Source organism: Pomacea canaliculata, linkage group LG13 (genome assembly GCF_003073045.1).
Source record: "Pomacea canaliculata isolate SZHN2017 linkage group LG13, ASM307304v1, whole genome shotgun sequence".
Taxonomy (NCBI): domain Eukaryota; kingdom Metazoa; phylum Mollusca; class Gastropoda; order Architaenioglossa; family Ampullariidae; genus Pomacea; species Pomacea canaliculata.
The window spans coordinates 19,981,235-19,999,920 of record NC_037602.1 but is presented as its reverse complement, the minus strand read 5'-3'; the positions used below and the strand labels follow the sequence as shown (position 1 = coordinate 19,999,920).

General features: G+C 36.6%; 2 protein-coding genes across 2 annotated transcripts; one reads left to right on the top strand and one right to left on the bottom strand.

Moving 5' to 3' along the window:
* Nucleotides 1-526: 526 nt before the first annotated feature.
* LOC112554292 (DNA-directed RNA polymerase III subunit RPC3-like) lies at nucleotides 527-9,860 on the bottom strand. Its single transcript, XM_025222014.1, has 16 exons — nucleotides 9,617-9,860; nucleotides 8,985-9,106; nucleotides 8,238-8,377; nucleotides 7,329-7,502; nucleotides 7,045-7,130; nucleotides 6,503-6,607; nucleotides 5,698-5,790; nucleotides 4,805-4,885; nucleotides 4,276-4,327; nucleotides 3,549-3,609; nucleotides 3,252-3,318; nucleotides 2,961-3,044; nucleotides 2,500-2,601; nucleotides 2,191-2,240; nucleotides 1,275-1,439; nucleotides 527-944 (listed from the first exon to the last, which is right to left on the bottom strand). Exons 1-16 carry the CDS (start codon nucleotides 9,767-9,769, stop codon nucleotides 830-832), a joined length of 1,650 nt encoding a protein of 549 aa, XP_025077799.1. The 5' UTR covers nucleotides 9,770-9,860; the 3' UTR covers nucleotides 527-829.
* A 57-nt stretch (nucleotides 9,861-9,917) lies between these two features.
* LOC112554293 (NAD-dependent protein deacetylase sirtuin-6-like) lies at nucleotides 9,918-16,337 on the top strand. The gene is made up of 7 exons (XM_025222015.1): nucleotides 9,918-9,982; nucleotides 10,349-10,557; nucleotides 10,822-10,929; nucleotides 11,783-11,910; nucleotides 12,238-12,323; nucleotides 13,185-13,265; nucleotides 14,159-16,337. Exons 2-7 carry the CDS (start codon nucleotides 10,353-10,355, stop codon nucleotides 14,841-14,843), a joined length of 1,293 nt encoding a protein of 430 aa, XP_025077800.1. The 5' UTR covers nucleotides 9,918-9,982; nucleotides 10,349-10,352; the 3' UTR covers nucleotides 14,844-16,337.
* Nucleotides 16,338-18,686: the final 2,349 nt, after the last annotated feature.

Genomic DNA, 18,686 nt, shown 5'->3' with positions numbered 1-18,686 from the left:
TCTACATTCACGTGTTTGTTTATGAACTTAGAATACGTAAAAAGAGTACAACTTCTCTAACCCTCTAGCCAGGTACCCATTCCACAGCTGGGTTAAATGTGGGAAGAAGAACGTTGCGTTACGCGGGTATCGACTGACTAATGCGCAAGTCTTCACGTTTGGACGCGTTGCTCTAACCAGTAGACTTTCTGCTTTCCTCCAGATCTCATAGGAACTTAAAAAAAGAATTATGACGGAATTTTAAAGGAATAATAGTTTCCATCACAAAAATTAGGCCCATGAGCTTGCAGCCTGATTGGATTTGAAACTGAAGTTGAGACATTCAGAAGTGAAGATTTCTAGGTACTTATGATGGAAAATGAAATATGTACAAGGAAAACAAGAGATTTGCTCAGATGCCAGAGCCGAACTACTGTCTGATGCCACTTATCACCAGTTTATATCCAACTTCTCAAAATTATTTCCAGACCAGACTTTTCCTTAATCTGATATTTTTATTGCCATTTTCAATAGAAAAAATTTAACAAACACACGTAAAAGTTTATTGTGATTCAGGGTTGTAACAGGTCCTTTCCAAGTCCTTATTTGCAAGCCAAGTCAGAAATATAGCTAAAAATAGTTCTGATCTCGCAATGTTTCAATAATTTTACTTCAGAAACCTTTAAAGTACATTTCCCCAATGGTACTGGAACACAGCAATTCATTAAAAAGAAGCCAGTTGGTTGTCTTTTTGATTTCCAAAGAACAGATGGTTGGAAACATTATCCAGACACTGATAATTACTTTCTTAATTAAGCTCACATGATGTACGGCGAGAAATTCTTTTCTGTCAGATGAGAATTGCTGATTGCTGCTTCTTGGGTGCAGGGCGATGATAGGTGAAGGCCAAATAACTCTCCAGAATGAAAAGTGTTTCATCCACTTGTAACTCACTCATCTCAAGACTGAAAAGAAAAACAAATTAAGATGTTTGTTAACTTCTGGCAAGAATAAAAGTGCATGCGAGGCATTTTTTTTTTAATATGCTGCAAACTCAAAGAATGAGAGAAAGCAGAGGGTGTTTATGGAATGAATTTTATATTTATTTTCAATAACAGGCAATCATTGCAAGACAGAAACACAGTTTGCAAAAACAGACTTCTAGGCTTCAACATCTATGCATCCTGACCGAAACAGGCAAATCTCCCCACAATGCCCATAGCGTAAGAAAAACCCCCAACCCAATCACATAATTCCAAAGGAATGGAATTACACAACACAAAAAAGTGCCTGACGTGTTGGTGACGGTGTGCACTTTGGTCAGCTGCTGTCTCTCAGGTGGTGTGATCACCTCCTGCACCTCCTCCTTCTGGGCAGGGTCCACTTCCAGGCCGCTCTGCAGCTGCTGCTCAAGGTCAGCAATAATGGCGTCCACTCTCTCCTGCTTGTCAAGTAGTCGCCTGCATGGACAGTCACAAAATTAAACAGTTTCTAATGTCACAGTGAGCTGGTTAACAGAAGTTAGAGACCAGTGAAGAGGGATGTTCGTATTCAGATTAGTGAATAGTGAACATGTTATTAGATGTTAAAAAGCCAGTGAACAGATTAACAAGTTAAAATTCAGTGAATAAGCTAATAAGTTACAGACCAGCTAACAATTTAACAGATGTTACAAACCAGTGAACAGATTAATAAAAGTTACAGAGAACAGGTTAATAGACCTTATATGCAAGTGAACAGGTTAAGAGAAAGTACAGACCAGTGAACATATAAAAGAAGTTAAAAGCCAGCAAATAGGTTTACAGACCTTACAGGTCAGTCAACTAATTAGCAGACCATAAAGACCAGTGAACAGTTTAGAAGATGTTATATGCCAGTGAACAATTTAATAGATTTTACAGGCCAGTGCCCAGCCACACATAAGTGTGCTTACTCATTATCACATGAAGTGTTACACTGACTTTTGAAGAGAGCAGAAGCACACAGTGTAAACAATGAGAAGTTAAAGACTGATGCCAATCTACACAGCAATCAAGGGTCAGCAGAACAGTGTGTGCAGCCACACAGCAGGTACAGCTTCAGTTCACAATCCCACATCAACAACAGTGTGTTCTATTCAGGTTTTTTCCAGATAAAAATTTTAACCCTACTTTCACTAAGATATGGTGCTGTGATACAGCTTGCATACAAGGAAGAATAAAAGGAACTTACTTGTGCTCCATTATTTCAAGATTTCTCTTCACAATAGCATTTCTTATTGCCTGAAAAATGTACAAAATAATAATAGGGGATAAACTCATGATTTCTCTTCTTCTCACAACCACATTACAAAGTTATAAAATCACTGATTTATTTTCATATTTTAATAAGCTCAGTGTTCTTTAAGATATAATCTTATCAAGCATAAAGACCAGAAAACTCAAAATATGTAGAATGTATGAAATGAAGTAAAATCAAACAAATTAAATGCAAATAAAAAATATAAAATAGGAAACAACCTGAAAGAACCAGTCTTCATACCTTAAAGCACTTCTCTTTCAGCATTCGGGCCACCTGTCTGATGTCAACGGTGAAGAGGTAGAAAGTGCGAGATGGTGCATGGTCAGGGGTCTTTGCCAGCTCCTACATTCCAGATCAAAATACTCTCTACAGTTATACATTTTGATTGCTTAAGAAAATAAATGAACTACAGTGCGACACAGTCAAACCTAAAGCACTACAATAACACTAAAATGCAAAACACTTTCAATGTAGAAAACGTCACTTCAAAATGTAAAATCAACAAGACTAAATGAAAAATTAAGTCCATCAAAACTGAATAGATCTCTCAGTCGTCTGCAGAGGATGAGAAATGGAAAGATTCAAAGTTACTTGCCAACCCTTCACAAGAACAAAAAAATCATTGATATGACAGATTTCTGTTGCCAAATATATAGAATCTTATATATAGAATCTACACTAGTACATAATAAAATTTTTACCGTTATTGTGACAAAACCTTCTTCAAACATTTTGTACAGCAGTTCTTTGGCTTCTTTTGATGGAATCATGGCGCATGTCTCTATCTGTAAAATAATCATCAATGATATACAATGAGAGGTTAATATGGAAAAAATGTTATTTTATAGTTTAAAACAATAGCAAAGACATATAAATAGACACAAATGATTCCAATTTTCTTCTGTCAAATGTCATTCTAATGTACAAACCTGTCCCCTTCCCCCACCAAAAAAAAATCATACAAATGAAATTAACAAGCCAAAAGGACTGACCTGACTTTGTTCCACTTGCTTCTTCAAAAGAATAACACGAAAAATCCGCAGAGACTTAGACCCAAACCTTTTAACAAAGTGAAAAAGCGTAAAATGATATCTCTTTGTGGGTGAATTCCATGTATACATTTAAATGAATGCATATTAAAGAAAAATCAAATCTAAATGAAAAAAAACAAAGAGCGCAAAACAGCAGGCAACACCACAAATCAAACACTAATAAAAGAAATTGATGTAATATATTCTTAAAAAAAAGTATACTGCTATGCACCATACCTCACGCCTGGTGAATCTTACCTTTCCAGAACCACCGATTCAATATGTGCTTTACATAATGCCTGTAAAGCCTGAAATATATCTTCAGAAAGTCAAGGAATTTTTTTAAAAATAGAGACTAAAACTAATGTTGTTCAGCTAAAGACAAGCAGCGTTTTTTTCCCCCTTGCAATTTTAAATCTGTAAAATACTGAAGGTGCAGAGCAAAGATAAAAAAATGGTTTTCCCAAACTTGTCAAACAGGGACAACAACTACTTTAGGTCTAGCAAAAGTGTAAGATTTTGGCAATTATCTATTAGCTGCCTTTTCCCACATATAGTCCACTAAACCCTCTTGTGACAAACCCAAAATGTTGTATGCAGGTGAAAGAGGTCAATGCATGGAATCAAAAACATACACGAATGCAGTCCAAATATTCTGATTCCCCACATAAAGAGACACCAAGTGCTTATAATTTAAAAAGTAGAAATGCAAGAATGCCTGCAAAACTACAGCAGAACAAGGCCTTTGTTCATCATCATCATCATTCTTTTTATTATTATTATCACGGATATATGCTTGGTCTGTGCATTCATGCACACACACACAAAAGTATATCCATGGCTAGTTTAACATGTACTTAAGGTTCCAAAAATTATATCTGAGTTGTCACAAATAGTGCCACAATAAGACAAGTGTCAATACAATTAAAGCAAAAAGTGATGAGAAGGGCTAAATGCTGACTGCCTGTACTGTCATAAAGGATGCTGACAACATACATTCCTCCACCACTGTCATCACATTTTGACACAAACTCTGGCTGCAACAAAAGAAAGAATAGTCATGTCAGAGACCCTTTAACTGATGGCCACCAAAAACCTGAATTCATGTAATATGTTTGCTCATTCCCCCTTAAATTATTATAAAGTCTATTCCCACTCCTCTTGTGGTTAAAACAAAAAGTAAATATAATCCCTTAACCTTTTTCAGTTGTTGGGGGAGTGGAGGGAAGAGATCACACTTTTCTCAAAGGCATACTTTATGTGAGGACAGTGCCCATCTCTTTTGCTTCCTCAAGATATACTTATATAGACAGCATTAAGTTTTATCATTTTACTGACGTTTCCATTCTCAAAAAGCTTAAATTTTACTTTATACCATTTCAGGTGCTAAAAGCAGCCCTTTGTATTTAAAGTTTCTTAAAATAAATTTATAATATAATTTTGTTTGAAAGACAACAAAACTTTATACAAATGTTCATTCGAGTATTATAACTTGTCAGCAATACTGAACATACCACTTCATCAGTCATGTTGTGAAGGTACTGTTCTAACAAATTTCTTGTAAAACCTAACTCCTTTTGTAGGCTTCCAAAAATCTGTGTGTAAAAGATAAAAAATACTGCTGTAAAAAATGGACACATAAAACAAAACCACAACTGATACATAGTAATCTTCATTGCTGTGGATAGCTTCATAGTTTCTTTACATACTTAGCAGATTATTTTTTTTTAAAATGAAGATAAAATCTAAAAACTGTTTTCTATAAAAAGTTTAAAAAGTTATAGAATTTGTACAACATAACATTATATGGACATGAGATTTTTTTAAAATCCTACCAAAAAATCTTGTTGCAGCAAGAGACAAGCATCAGCTAGAATGCTTAATGCATGCCTAAAATCAATAATTTATTTCAATGCCCTTACCAAATTTATTCATAAACATTACCAAAAATGGGAACAACTGATATCAAATGCTTTACTTAATCTATGCTACTCCAGAAAGTGCTGACTCATCGACACAAAGCTGCCGCAATATCCACACATCATGCCATAGTTCAGCTTAAAAGACTATGATGTACACTTAATACATAGTTTGTTTATAAATAAATAAAAAATTTAAAAAACCCAAAAGCCACATAAGAAATTTCAATATTTTATCAGTAATAAGCTTAACTTTTGAAAACACAAGGGAAATGACTAAAATTATAAGGTTAAAACAAAAATCAATTTCGCCTTTCCCCCAACAAAACTATTTCATGGCAGTTATAAAGAAGTGCACAGGTGGACATGGCAAAGAAGAAATTAAACTTTATATAAACTTTATAACACATAATATTAGACAAAAACAAAGGCTGTCCAGCTCTTTTGATGACAGAAAGCTCACTGGTTAATGTGACAATATGACTGACCTCTGTGAAGGAGACTGGAACCGTCTGTTTAGCTAAGGGGTCTGTTTTGACTTCACTGATCCGCAGAATAGCTCTCATAATCTCCCCTGCTTTCTGGTTGACATGAACAAGCACAAAGGTACATGTTCAAGACATTACTTAGAGAAACCTATTCTCGCTTTGCAAAGATCAACTTCAAAGTCCGGTATTGGAAGGAAGGGAGTGAGTGTAAATAATGATACGAACACTGAAACATTTTTTTTTTCAAGTCCAGCATCCATTATTCTTATGTTTGTTTTCCTTTTAAGTAATAGCACTTTGAGCCCGCCTTTAATGGTGGGGAAAAGCGCTATACAAATTAACTTTATTATTATTATTATGTTGCAATACAACTTTACTGATCCCCAGGTGCAATTCAAGATAGTGCTCGTACTAGTAATAATATATATGGGATATAAAAGAGATAATATAAATGTAGATGTTAAAATAGTTGTCTCTTTCACACAAACATTCTCTCTACCACACCTACAAACATATTTCCAACAACAGCAGATACAGTTGGTGACCCCATGCCACCTCAGGCTAGTACAAGATTATGGCCAGTAGAGTTTATCAAGTGAATGGCATGTTTATAGGTAAAAATCGAGAAACACAGACAAAAATAGATGAATGCTTGCATAAATATGTCAGCAGAACTTTCCATTTTAAATACTATTTGAAACTCAAAACACCAAGCCTGTAGCTAATGCATCTGATGCATCAATGAAAGCTGACCAAGCCCAATAAAACAATGATAAATGCTTTAAGGTATGTGCATCTCTTTTACCTTATCCAGACGCCTGGCCACTGCTGATATCAGCGCCTGATCTCGGAAGTGATGATGAAATCTTTCACAGTTTACCTGCCAAAAGATGCTGTCCCCTGGACTTGCCTGAGGAGAGAATGAAACAAACCTCTTCATTTAGCAGTGTTCTGACAAAACAAACATCAGTTATTTCTGAATAGATGAAAGTTTGATGAAATACCATGCACATGCTGGTTGTTATGCAATCCTTATCATTCAATCTTCTTTTTTAATTATGTTTTTACTCACTAATGTCATGTCATAAAGGATCTAGATCATATTTTCAGAGCAATATGTACTACTACAACTAATAAACTTGTTTAAGTATTATGACAATTGTAGTCACAAAAACAGGGTATATATTTTGTGCATGGACATAAACAAGCATATCATTTGAGTGGACAGTTTTCTCATTTACAACAAAAATATGCACTCCATAAGAAAAGTGTCTTGAAAAAAGGATCTTCAGATTACTGTAATATTATAAAGAATTTTACTGCCTATTGCTAAGTGCCTAAAGCTACCTCTTTTGATGTAGATTCGGTTTTAAATCTTTTGTTTGGCAAATCACTGTCCAAAGTCAGCTTCCTCTTTTGTCCCTGGTTGCCTCCTAAAAAATAAAATAGCACAAGAATAAGAAACATGCTGATAAATTTGCAGGCTGTGTCCACATAGCACACTCAAGGTACAGACAAGATTCATATGCTGATGTGTGTATTATACACTTATACATGGATATTTGTGCAGACATACTGTCACGCTCATCCTTTCTCGTATTTGCAAATGTCTCAGCCTACCCTCGGCTTACCATCTACTTCCATTGGTTGAACTGAAAATAATTCTTCTACATTTTCAGGTTGTTCAAGTCGAATGACTCTCTTCTTATCATCTAGAACTGGAGAGAAGCACCTCTGAAGAAAATGTGTTTGGACAAGGCTGTTGAATTTATCTCGCACAAGACTCGATGAAATTTTAGGATGACCTTGATAAAAAATAGCAAAATAACAATGAACAGTGCGTAACATACGTTTTAAAAAAGGTTTGAAGTAGATAGAAATTTAACAACAAATGGGGAAAAACTTTCATTTTCTGGTGACTTACATCTCATTTCTTTATAAAAATGTTCACTTGAGTACTAAATTAGGAATGAGATGAAATGGAGTTAGATGTTCTTGGGCCTGTTAAATACCACCTATAGCAATGAGAAAAACATACAAGGCTGCCAGAAACAAAAACAAGCATGCACATGCACATTGAACAGATTATATGAATTAACTTTAAAAAAAATCAATAAAATAAAATTGATTTTTATGTCTGCTGGTAATCTCAGTTGCCTTTTGATCTGGTCCATGAGCAAAGGAACCACTAACAGCCTATCAGGAAAAGGCACATCTCCTAGACCAGACCTGGGCAAAGGCCGGCCCGCCTCCTGTCTCTGACCGGCCCGCCTGCTGGCCCGTCCGCCAGTATATATACTATATATTCAGTATTGGGTAAAACTGAGTTAACTATATTGGTCCGGCTCTCTAAAACCATCCCAATTTCTCATGCGGCCCCTTGGAAAAATTAATTGCCCACCCCTGTCCTAGACAATACTGGGTATCCTTCCTAGTACCTTATAGACATTAACTGTAAAACTGTAAACAGTGATTTATTAACATCTGTTATGACCTACTGCTTGTGATACTTAAACATAACAAATTCATTATCATCTAACCTGCTGTCTCTAGAGCATCATTAAGTCGATCTGTGACCTTCTTCACCACTGTTGCCATGTCAGTCTGACCTGCATGCAGAATCTCCTCAACAAGGAGTTCTGCACCATCTCCATACAACACTTTAGCACAGTGAATATATCTGCAACACATTCTACTATTTTGGAATACAAAATAAAGAATACTCTGTGCCAGTGTGTGTGTGAGCGCAAGTGAGTGAGAGAGAGAGAGAAAGAGAGACTGATGAATTTTCCCATTTTTCACATTAATTTCTGGAATGAGGCTACTGGTTGAATTCACTTTCACAATCAACAGCAAAAGGCAAAGCAGATATGCAAGTTTTTATACTGATGGAGGTACATAAGCTGATCTGTTACGGTCTGTTGTGTTTTCAGTTTGTTGACTCAAAGCCAATGGAAGTAAAGATTGATAACTTTTGCCAAAAAGAAATCAAGTGCCACGCTGTACTTAGTGTGTTTTTGTACATTATAAGTTAATTAATCTTATAGAGAGCTGCTAATCGTTGCCCTCTGAGATAAATAAAGTTATATCTGAATTCATTATGACGAAGAAATCTTTCATTATTTCTATGCACCCAGTGGACTGGTCCTGTTACAGGATCTTAATGACAATACACTTCCACACTGGGATCCAAAGGAGTCAACAGAGAACAGGAATGATGCTGTGAGAGGCTTAAGTAAAAGTAATGATCATAGCTTATGTAAAATGAAATCAATGATTAAAGTCACCTTGAATAGCGAAGATGGTTCATGATCTTATCAATGTTTATGCTGTACTCCATAAAGCTTTTGTTACTCTTTTGAAATGCCACTAGCCCATGTTGTATCAAGACGCATAAAGCTTTCTGCACCTATAATAATAAAAATAACATTTAATTCAAATAAATTTAGAAGATAATGATACGATTATGAACAATCCTAGTTTTATATACTCTTATGAGAGTAAAAGCCACTAAGCAGCATAGTGATACAGATTCTGACAGAAATAAGTGGTGAAGAATAAGATTATCCAAAGTATGGTGTTGCTAAATGAAGACCAAAGCACCTGATTCTCTGACATTAGCGATAGCTACAAACAATTAAACAATTTCAGTTAAATCGCAATCTGGCAAACAGGTTTAATATGAATGATTTCCGTTTTTAAAGCATATACTTAATAAATAAACAAAAAAAAATTGATAAAACATGTTTGATCAAGAGGTAGGAGAAGGCAGTTTTTCAGCGTTCTTATCATTCGACATTCAAGTCGTAGGACCATATGTTAGTGAAAATATTATAATTTTTCGTTGGAAACAAAAAAGAAAACAATAGCAGACAAAGAGCTAAAAGAGGTAATATTCATAGACCACGTTAATTCGTACTTTCGCTACGTCGAGTGATGTGTCTAACGAAATCTGCCGTAGCGGCGACGACCCTTTCGCTTTCTTTAGCAAGTAAAAGCCAACTTTTGCAATTAATTCACCATGATATTCTTTAAGAATATGATGGCAAAGTTCTAACTTTGACTTAGACATCTAAAATATGTTAATTTAGGTACTATACTGGAAAGTTCACCATGTGGTGAAAAGAATAACACAAGACTTCCAACAAGACGTTAGAGTTATCTACAGGTGTCATCAGAGTGATGTCCCTTGAAAAACAGCAGCTTCCTGAGTTATCTACAAGTGTCATGAGAGTGACGTCCCTTAAAATACTGCATCTTTCTATCAAGCCGAATGTTATTCCCGGTATATTATTATTTCTGTATATTTTAAATACCTGTTTGTGCAGTTTATATATTTTTCATATGATATCCATAGTTAATGGAGATTTACATCTGGTATCATTAAGAATACGTTAGGTATGCATTATTTTGGATTACCAATGATGACAATGAACTTTGCAGACAGCGACTTCAGTGCTTGAAAGGAGTTTGTATTTCACAGCTTAGGATTATACACTATTCGCTGTTTATTTTGTGTTAAAAGTTAATTAATCTTATATAGAGATCGGCTACTAATTGCCATCGAGAGAAAGTCGCGGAGCAGAAATCTGTTTCCTTATTCCTGAACACCCATTAAGTGAAATAAATGGTCATTTTTGATCCTGTTCAGTACCATGTCGGTGAACTACGCAGCAGGGCTTTCGCCGTACGAAAATAAAGGACGATGTGGAATGCCAGAAACGTTTGATACGCCGGATGTTATAGAAATGAAAGTGCAGCAGCTGGTAAGCATGGTGCGAGCCAGCACATTCATTGTTTTTCACACAGGTGCTGGTATAAGCACATCTGCAGGAATACCTGACTTCAGAGGACCAAAAGGTGAGCAGAAAGTTATTACATAATGTGAATGAAATAAACAATGTGTGATTTTTAACAGTCTTATTTTATGAAAAGTACTAGTTTGAGGTCATTCAAAACTGCTTTTCATGTGTGAGCATCAAATCACATATTAACTCATTAGGCTTATTTTGATTTGTGAAACATTGTCTTTGAAGGGGTGACCCATTTTGACTTTTTAAAATTTATGTGTTTCCATGGCACCAAGCTAGGTTAAGTGAGTTTAATTAGCTATTCTATGTGTAGGTGTTTGGACACTTGAAGAACGGGGTGAAGAACCAAAGATCAGTGTGACATTTGAGTCTGCAGAACCCACATTGACCCACAGAGCTCTGGTTGCACTTCACAAAGCAGGTAGTTTGTTATATATTTGTAGAGTAAAGTCAATATGAACTACAGTAAAGTTTATATTATAATTTAGTTTACATTCAATTAAATTCAATGGTGCCCTCACACTGTCAGTTGTTTTAACTTTATGCTGGATAAGGATACCACTGATAATGTTGTGTTTGTGACTGATGTCATGACGTTACTTGTAGACCAGAATGATGTAGAAGATGTCAATGCTGCTGCTTGATCCTTGTTTCAGCATTTTACCAGAAATCTAGATGGTTTTGACACCTTATACTTTTGTTGGGGCGCAGTTTCCATGGCATGTTTGAACAAAGTTAATCCGCTAGCGTTTGTAGCCAGTGTCTTTAGGAAACTCCATCTGACTGTATAAGCGAACACTCAGCAAAAGCACATTGTATCCATGTCTGTTTTCTTTTAACGAGGATTGCTGTACTTTCCTCTTCGAAGTCAGATGATGCCAAGCTGACACCTCTATTCTAAGATATACCTCCCTTCATCATTTTCTGCTTTCTTGATTGATTCAGGTGTGATTAAGAGAAAAAATATTAGTATAATATTTCTTGTGCCTCTTTGTCATAAAGTACTGCCAGAATATGTTTTTATGATACTTTATGCTCAATTTCCAGCGATTTTCGCTGAGCACACAGCTTAACTTTTGAAATAATTGTCATAATAGTATTAATGCAACATTTTGGATCAAAAGATTCTGTGATTCCAAGTATAAGTGTTTAAGCATCAGCATAAATGTTTTTTAAAAGATGTATGTTGCTGTATTCCCTTCATACTCTCTCCACCTAATCTCAAAAAAGGAGGAAAGATGTTTGTTGGTTATTTTCCTGTATTAAACTTGCAGGCATCGTACAGTATGTTGTGAGTCAGAATGTTGATGGACTACACTTACGTTCTGGCTTTCCTCGTGATCGGCTGTCTGAAATGCATGGGAACATGTTCGTGGAACAATGCAGCAAATGCAAGTCACAGGTAATAAAGTGGACAAGGTTGTTTACTCTTGAGTGTTGATGAATTAAAGGTCTTTTTCTTAAAAGAGTTTCTGTCAAATTTAGTTTGATTTTCTATTACAATGTAAGTGTGTGTATATATATATGATAGTTTTATCCTGTGACTACACAGGTCAGAAAATTGAAGTGTCTTACTAGACGTTTCTTTGCACGAACAAGAAAAATGATGAAAAGAGATGTAACATGCTGAAGATTTTGTCTCCATGTTCAGCTATTTGTTTATAATAGAAAGTGGTTATTGATAAAACAGAGGGTTTCTTCTACTTGAAACTTGCATGATTGATTGCAGTACGTGCGTAGCAAGTGTGTTCCTACAATGGGGGAAAGGTGCACAGGCAATCCCTGCACTCAGCGGAAGCCACGTGGAGTTTGCAGGTGGGGACCAGGGATGTATGCAACTCTGTCACTGCTTAAAGAAAGTAGTAGTATTACCCCACTACTTAAATAAGAAAGTGGACTGTCACACAACCATTATTAAAAGAATTTGCTTTTTGTGCGTTGAAATAGGAAAGTGGGTTGGTTATCAAGCAGCTGACCTTTGATAATGTAATTGTAATAATAATCATGTTTGTTAGATGTAAAGAAATGCTGTGTAAGCACTTCTCTGGTATTATCCGAATTTCCTTAATTGGAATAAAGAATTATGTTTATGTAAATGATAAATATCCTGTGTTGAAGTAAGGGAGTAGTTTAGTTAATTTGAACATGATAATCCAGACCTTGCCATTTGATCTATTTATTTATAATGTATTTGGTTTATTCCAAGCTTTCATTTGTTTTTATGTGCTGTTAAGTTTTTGGCTTATTTCGACTGCTGTGGGGAGGTTCAGATATGATGATGATGTAGTTTTGTAACGCACTAGTATCCGTATCACAGAGATATATTACAAAAGTTATTAAATAAATATTACTTTTTCAGTGAATTCTGAAAATAAAGTGTCAAAGAAAGATTTGAAGAGAGAGTAAAATAGTGTGTGCGTGTATGAGGGTTAGGGGGAGAATGAGACGAGTTACAGCATTTATGTATGTATGGTCCCAGTGCTTGTTGATGTTCTCGTCTTTTACTTATTTGTATGTAGTGTTTCAAAAGTTGCCAGAAGGTTAAGTTTGAATGTCAGATTCCTTATTAAGATTTATTGCATCAGAGTGTTAAGTCTGAATCTTTAGCAAGATTTATTACTATTAAAAGTCTTCATGTTGGCTATGTTAGCACTGTATATCTTTGATTATTCATAGGGGTCAACTGCATGACACAGTTCTGGACTGGGAAGCATGTCTTCCAGTGCATGATTTAGAAAGGGCAGAAAAATTTGCCAGGTGAGTCCATACCTAAAGGCAACAGAGCTCTGCAGACTGAAAAGGTATAGCAAAAGGTGTACATTTTTTATTATCCATATGGCATGGAACATTTTTGGGGCAGGAAGTTGGTGAAGTACTTGTCATCATCCTTGAAGGTAGGGAAAAAAGACAAAGGGGATGTAGTGAGGCCGGGGCTGTCAAAGCTTCTGTTCTCCATGGCTGAGAATGAGGATGGACTTGTTGCTTAAAAAAAGGCAGAATTCTGTTAAACAGTGTTTGAAAGAAAAATTGACACTGTGAACATAATATGAAATTTGTTGATGTTTTGATAAAACTAATAAACAATTTTTAGAAAAGTAACAGAACAGCAGGCAGTCTCTACAATCTTACAAAAATATACAGAAAAATAATAAATTCAGCGAAGTATTACAGAGTAACATATCACCTGTCCATCTGAGCTCGCTGAAAGTAAAAGGTAAAAGCATAGAGTAAATGGCCTGTCCAGTGTACATTTTGCTGCCCTTCTTGGACTGTTGATAGTTACTAGCAGTGAAGGGTATAATGGCATATCAGTAAATAAGAAAAAGATTGTGTATCTAATTTCATTTTCATCTTTAGCTACTTTTATATTTACGCTTCTAATGTGTTCTGCTGTAACAGAAACAAAAGCAGTAAAACTAGCAAAAATGATTTTTATTTTTCATTTTAAAATCTTACAACTGGCCAAAGAAGCACCAAAGACTGCTGTTTCAATGTGAGACAACTGAATAGACTGGGGAAAAAACATCAAGCTTATCTTGAGAAGTCAGGAATTACTTTCTCTGATAGTATTAGGGACCATGTTACATGTATCATGTTATTTTCTGTAAAGAAGAAAAGGGATTGTAACAATGTTATTTTGCATTCTACAGGAAAGCAGACTTGAGTGTGTGCCTGGGAACAACGCTGCAAATTAATCCCAGTGGTAGCATACCTCTGCTGACAAAACGGAATGGTGGCAAACTAGTCATTGTAAACCTGCAGCCAACCAAACATGATAAGAAATGTGATCTGAGAATTAACACATATGTTGATACAGTTATGGAGAAACTTTGTAAAGGTCTTGGTGTGGAGATTCCAGGTGTCACACATCCTGTAGTCAACTTGAGATCTTTGTGTGCACCCCAAACTGAAGAAGACTTTGGAAAATTTCCACTTACCGTTTGCATCGATCCAGAGCTTTTGCCAGTTAAAGATGAAGGATGTGACATCCCTGAAAATGTTAAAGGGAAGAAGTTGTCTGTCACAATTAAACGTGAAAAGAGATTCAGGACCAGGGAAGTGTCTCAAGAAAACATAAAAAGGGAAGTAACTGTCAAATCAGAATCAGACCACAGACCAACTGGAGTGTGTAGTGGTGGAAGTGACTCAGGAATCGTTGAATCAGATACTTCTGTCTGTGTTAAGGACAGAGAGCCAAGTAAAGCAAATGGTCCTGGAGATGACCAAGTTGTCTCAGAAATAAGTGGCATAAATACCTCCACGACTGATCCCAAGGAGGAAAGTGAGCCCCACATAAAAAAGGTGAAATGTGAATTATCAGATCTTGAGAAGTGATCTCCCAAGGAGAGTAGAATTTCTGCAGTGGGAAATATGAGAATGTAGGGGTCTGACAGTAGGTGCAAGACAATTCCTGAATATCTGCAGGCTAAGAGTTGCTTACACATGATAGATCTTCTGTATTATATAGATTACAAAATTGGCATAAAGCTGCATTTTCCAGTCAGGTATAGTAATTATACAGCAAGACTTGCTAACACCATTAACAAAACTTAATGTGGCACACTGTAGTTTTACATTTAAAGATTTTATGAAATTTTCATATATATAAATGAGAATGATACAGAGTAGAATGCCACAAAAAGACAGATGAATTTTATATTTCCTCATGACAGGCATATAAAAAGCTGTTAAAATGATAAAAGTTTATATGTTTTAAAGTAACAAATATAAACACTTCAGAAAGAGAGGAGGGAGTGTACAAAGTGATGTTTTCAAAATAAGAATTAATGTTTTCAAGAAGAATTAATTAATGCACGTCAGAGTCATGTACTTCATTATTATTATCTTCAAATAATCATTTGTAACTTAACTGTGACCATTCCTCAAAAAATCTTGCTGTACAAACTATGCCTATAAATGTGCCATTTACACATGGTCCAACAACAGATAAAAATACCATGGCACCAAAATCACTTGTTTTTGAATTGTATCTAAATGAATTTTGTTTTGTTTTTTTTGAGGGGTTTGAAAAGTATGTTTGTTCAAAATTTTTTAGTATTGATGTGTTGCTAATTTGTGTTTTAATTGAAGGACCTCTTATAATGTATCTTGTAAATCAAAACTAGAGATGTGTGTGGAAGGAAAGTCATTGATGTAAGAGATGGACATGTATGTTGACTAACATGCTGAGTGCTCAAAGGAAAATATTTTGAAGAATAAGGAACCTTAAATACATCTGTTGAGATATATTTATTTCATATATGGTCCTAACATTTTTCAACGCCTATGCAAAAATGGATTGTGCCTGGGTTAATTCTATTCACGTTTGAGACCACAGAAATGATCATAATATTTCAGCTGTTTTTTTATGCTTTCTGCCACATAATATTCACTTCAGACCTCTGTATCATATTTTGTGAAGATATGATCTGATATGAAGTAGGGGTCAGAGGGAGGGGACAAATGCTTTGTGTAGCATGGAAACTTAGCCTATGAGGAACTGACAACATATCTTTTAATTTAAAACCATCTGTACAGATTTGGAAGGCAGCTGTTGAGTTGGTCTAAAACTGTAGCAGCAAAAAATACATATTTCAGCAGATTAATTCCCACCACTCATTTTGTGTTTGTGGGAGCGTGTATGTAGACTAGATGTTCCTCTGTGTGTGTGAGTAAAACATTGATAGAAACTTTGTTGCTGATAGTTAGTATTACTAGTATGTCTTGTGAAGACATTGATGGCACTTTCTTTTTTGTCTAAACCCTCATTATCTCAAAAGATCTAGTTAATAAACTTTTTTCCATGAACTGATTAAATACTAAATCTTATCAGATAATCTCTGATCACTTCTAGGTGCTCAGTGTGTGTATGAGAGAAAGAGAAAGAATAGGAGCATGGTCGATTTTGGTAAAATTTTGATAAAGTCCATGTTGTCACTACTGTGTAATAACCCCCAAAGCAGCACTGTCTGGGTGAATGCAGCCCGGAACATTCTGATAGAAAAGTGTTAATCTGAAGCGTCGCCCAAAGAACCAAAGAAGGAATTTTCTGGTTGATGTGTTTACCTGTGATACTCTTTACAATAAAAAAAAAAGCAGTCAGTAAAAGTTCCACAATTTCGAAACTCCTGTATCGTGCAACGTCAACTGTAAAACATTGTGGCTTATTGCAGCGTTACCGTGAATATGTCCAGTCTTACGCCATTCTGTTTAAGGTCATTCTGGTGGTGAACTAGCTTGGCCTAACAAAACCACGTAGCAGCAACGAGTCATCCAACCTTCAAGAACTAGCGCAGAAAACCGAAAGCAGCAGGAATGGAACAGCCAGCGCAGGACCTCCAAGACCTGATCCAGCATCACTCTCGAGCAGTAAGGAACAAGGGCACCATTGAAGATCATCGGGGGCTTTCGGAAAATGTTGCGTCGATGCACATTGCTTAGCTGTTAAAAGGGACCCATCGTAGTTCTGTCATACGCCATTTCATTTATTGCAAAACTGTTGTCTGCGCAACTCAAATAATTGGACTAGCACAATGAGCAATTTAATTTCTATGACCAGATACACAACATAGGAAAGATACGAAATAGTTTTTTTTTATATGTATAAAAAAAAACGGGTATTGAATTAGGCGTTCGAAGTTGTCATCCCCGAGGCGTAGGGGGTCATGGGTCAAATATCCAAGGGCCATATTGTTTGCGTGTTATTACTCATCGCTCAAGCCTGATATTAGCTGAGCCCGTCCTCATCCCTGTGGAGGTCGCGCCTGCCCACAGAGCCTTGTGTAAGGTTTAATCACATCGCGTATTGATTGGCAGACAGCAGGCAACGGTCCGGCCCTACAACAGGGATGGAGGGAGCACTGAAGGGCCGAGAGAATGGGGGAGAGAGAGAGAGAGTTTTCGTCACCTCGCCTTTTTCTCCTCGTTCCATCCACCCCTTCTCATCCATCCAAGTCCAGCAGACCTTCTTCATTCACTTGCACGAAAAGGGGAGGAAAAAAATTAACGGAGGAAAAATACTAATGAAATTCGAGTTCTTGGCAACACATGTGCGGAGCTTTTCCGCAAATGAGCTTAAGCAGAAATTGGAGAGGAAAACTTTCCATTTCCTTGTCAGCCAAGTTCAACAAAGCGTGAGACACCAGTGGCATGAGTCGTTTGTGAAGGATGACGTGTTGGCAGACGACGCCTTCTACTTCTGTCAGCGGGCCGGCCGCCCGTCACACGGAGGACCTTGATGTATTAGGAGCCTGGGTGCCAAGGGGGACCCGGGGTGTGAAGGTACACGAGCGAAGCACCGCGCGGCGGGAGCGGTTAATCCTCGCCGCTCGAGACATGCGCACAAAGAGAGCAGACGGATTGCCAGGCGTTACAGTGAAGCTGGAAAAAAACCAACGGCAGCCGATGAGAATTTCATTGTCTTTTTTCGTTCTTTTCACTTTTTCCCTCCACTGAGCTCGATATGTTACCTTGGACATTGTCTCTCCGCCCATGCTGCATCACTTGAAGACAGCCTGTGCTACAAAATATTGACGATCATCATGCTCACCTTGGTTCCTGGCCATTGGTTGCATTAGTGCTGACCACGGAGCAAAAAATATATATAATTGAAAGTCAGTTCATGAAATTTTCGCTCTTTTTTAACTTATTTTGCTTTGTGAAAGGAGTTAGCTTTAAGAGAAGCAGAAACATCTAAAATGCCTTTCAAACTTTCCTCTGTAATGAAGGTGTTTATGTTGATTTAAACAGTTTAAGTGTCTTTTGAAGTGTCCTCTGTGCTGAAGATGTCAGACGCAGGGTCTTTCTGTGTTACTCAGAAATGACAGAGATGACAATGTTTTGTATCTGTTGAAAGCAGATCTCGTGCACCCAACAAACAGTCATTCAACTTCAGGGATGTGGGAAGGGAATAATGTGGAAAACTGGGTGTGGTTCGTCAGCGCTTTAAAAGGCCTTGATTATGTTATTATCTGCATGCAAAGTTTTGCAAGAGAGTCACATCAAAAATAAAATAATAATCCTGCTATAGTCACATATTCCACGCATATCTGGTTAAGAAGGCCCCTACGAAGGTTAGGATAGTCATGACTTGTCCTCCATGAGTGGATTTCATTTACAAATCTCTGGATTTCATCTCCTTTTGGTCTTCACCGCGCACACATCCTCTGAGTGACCAGA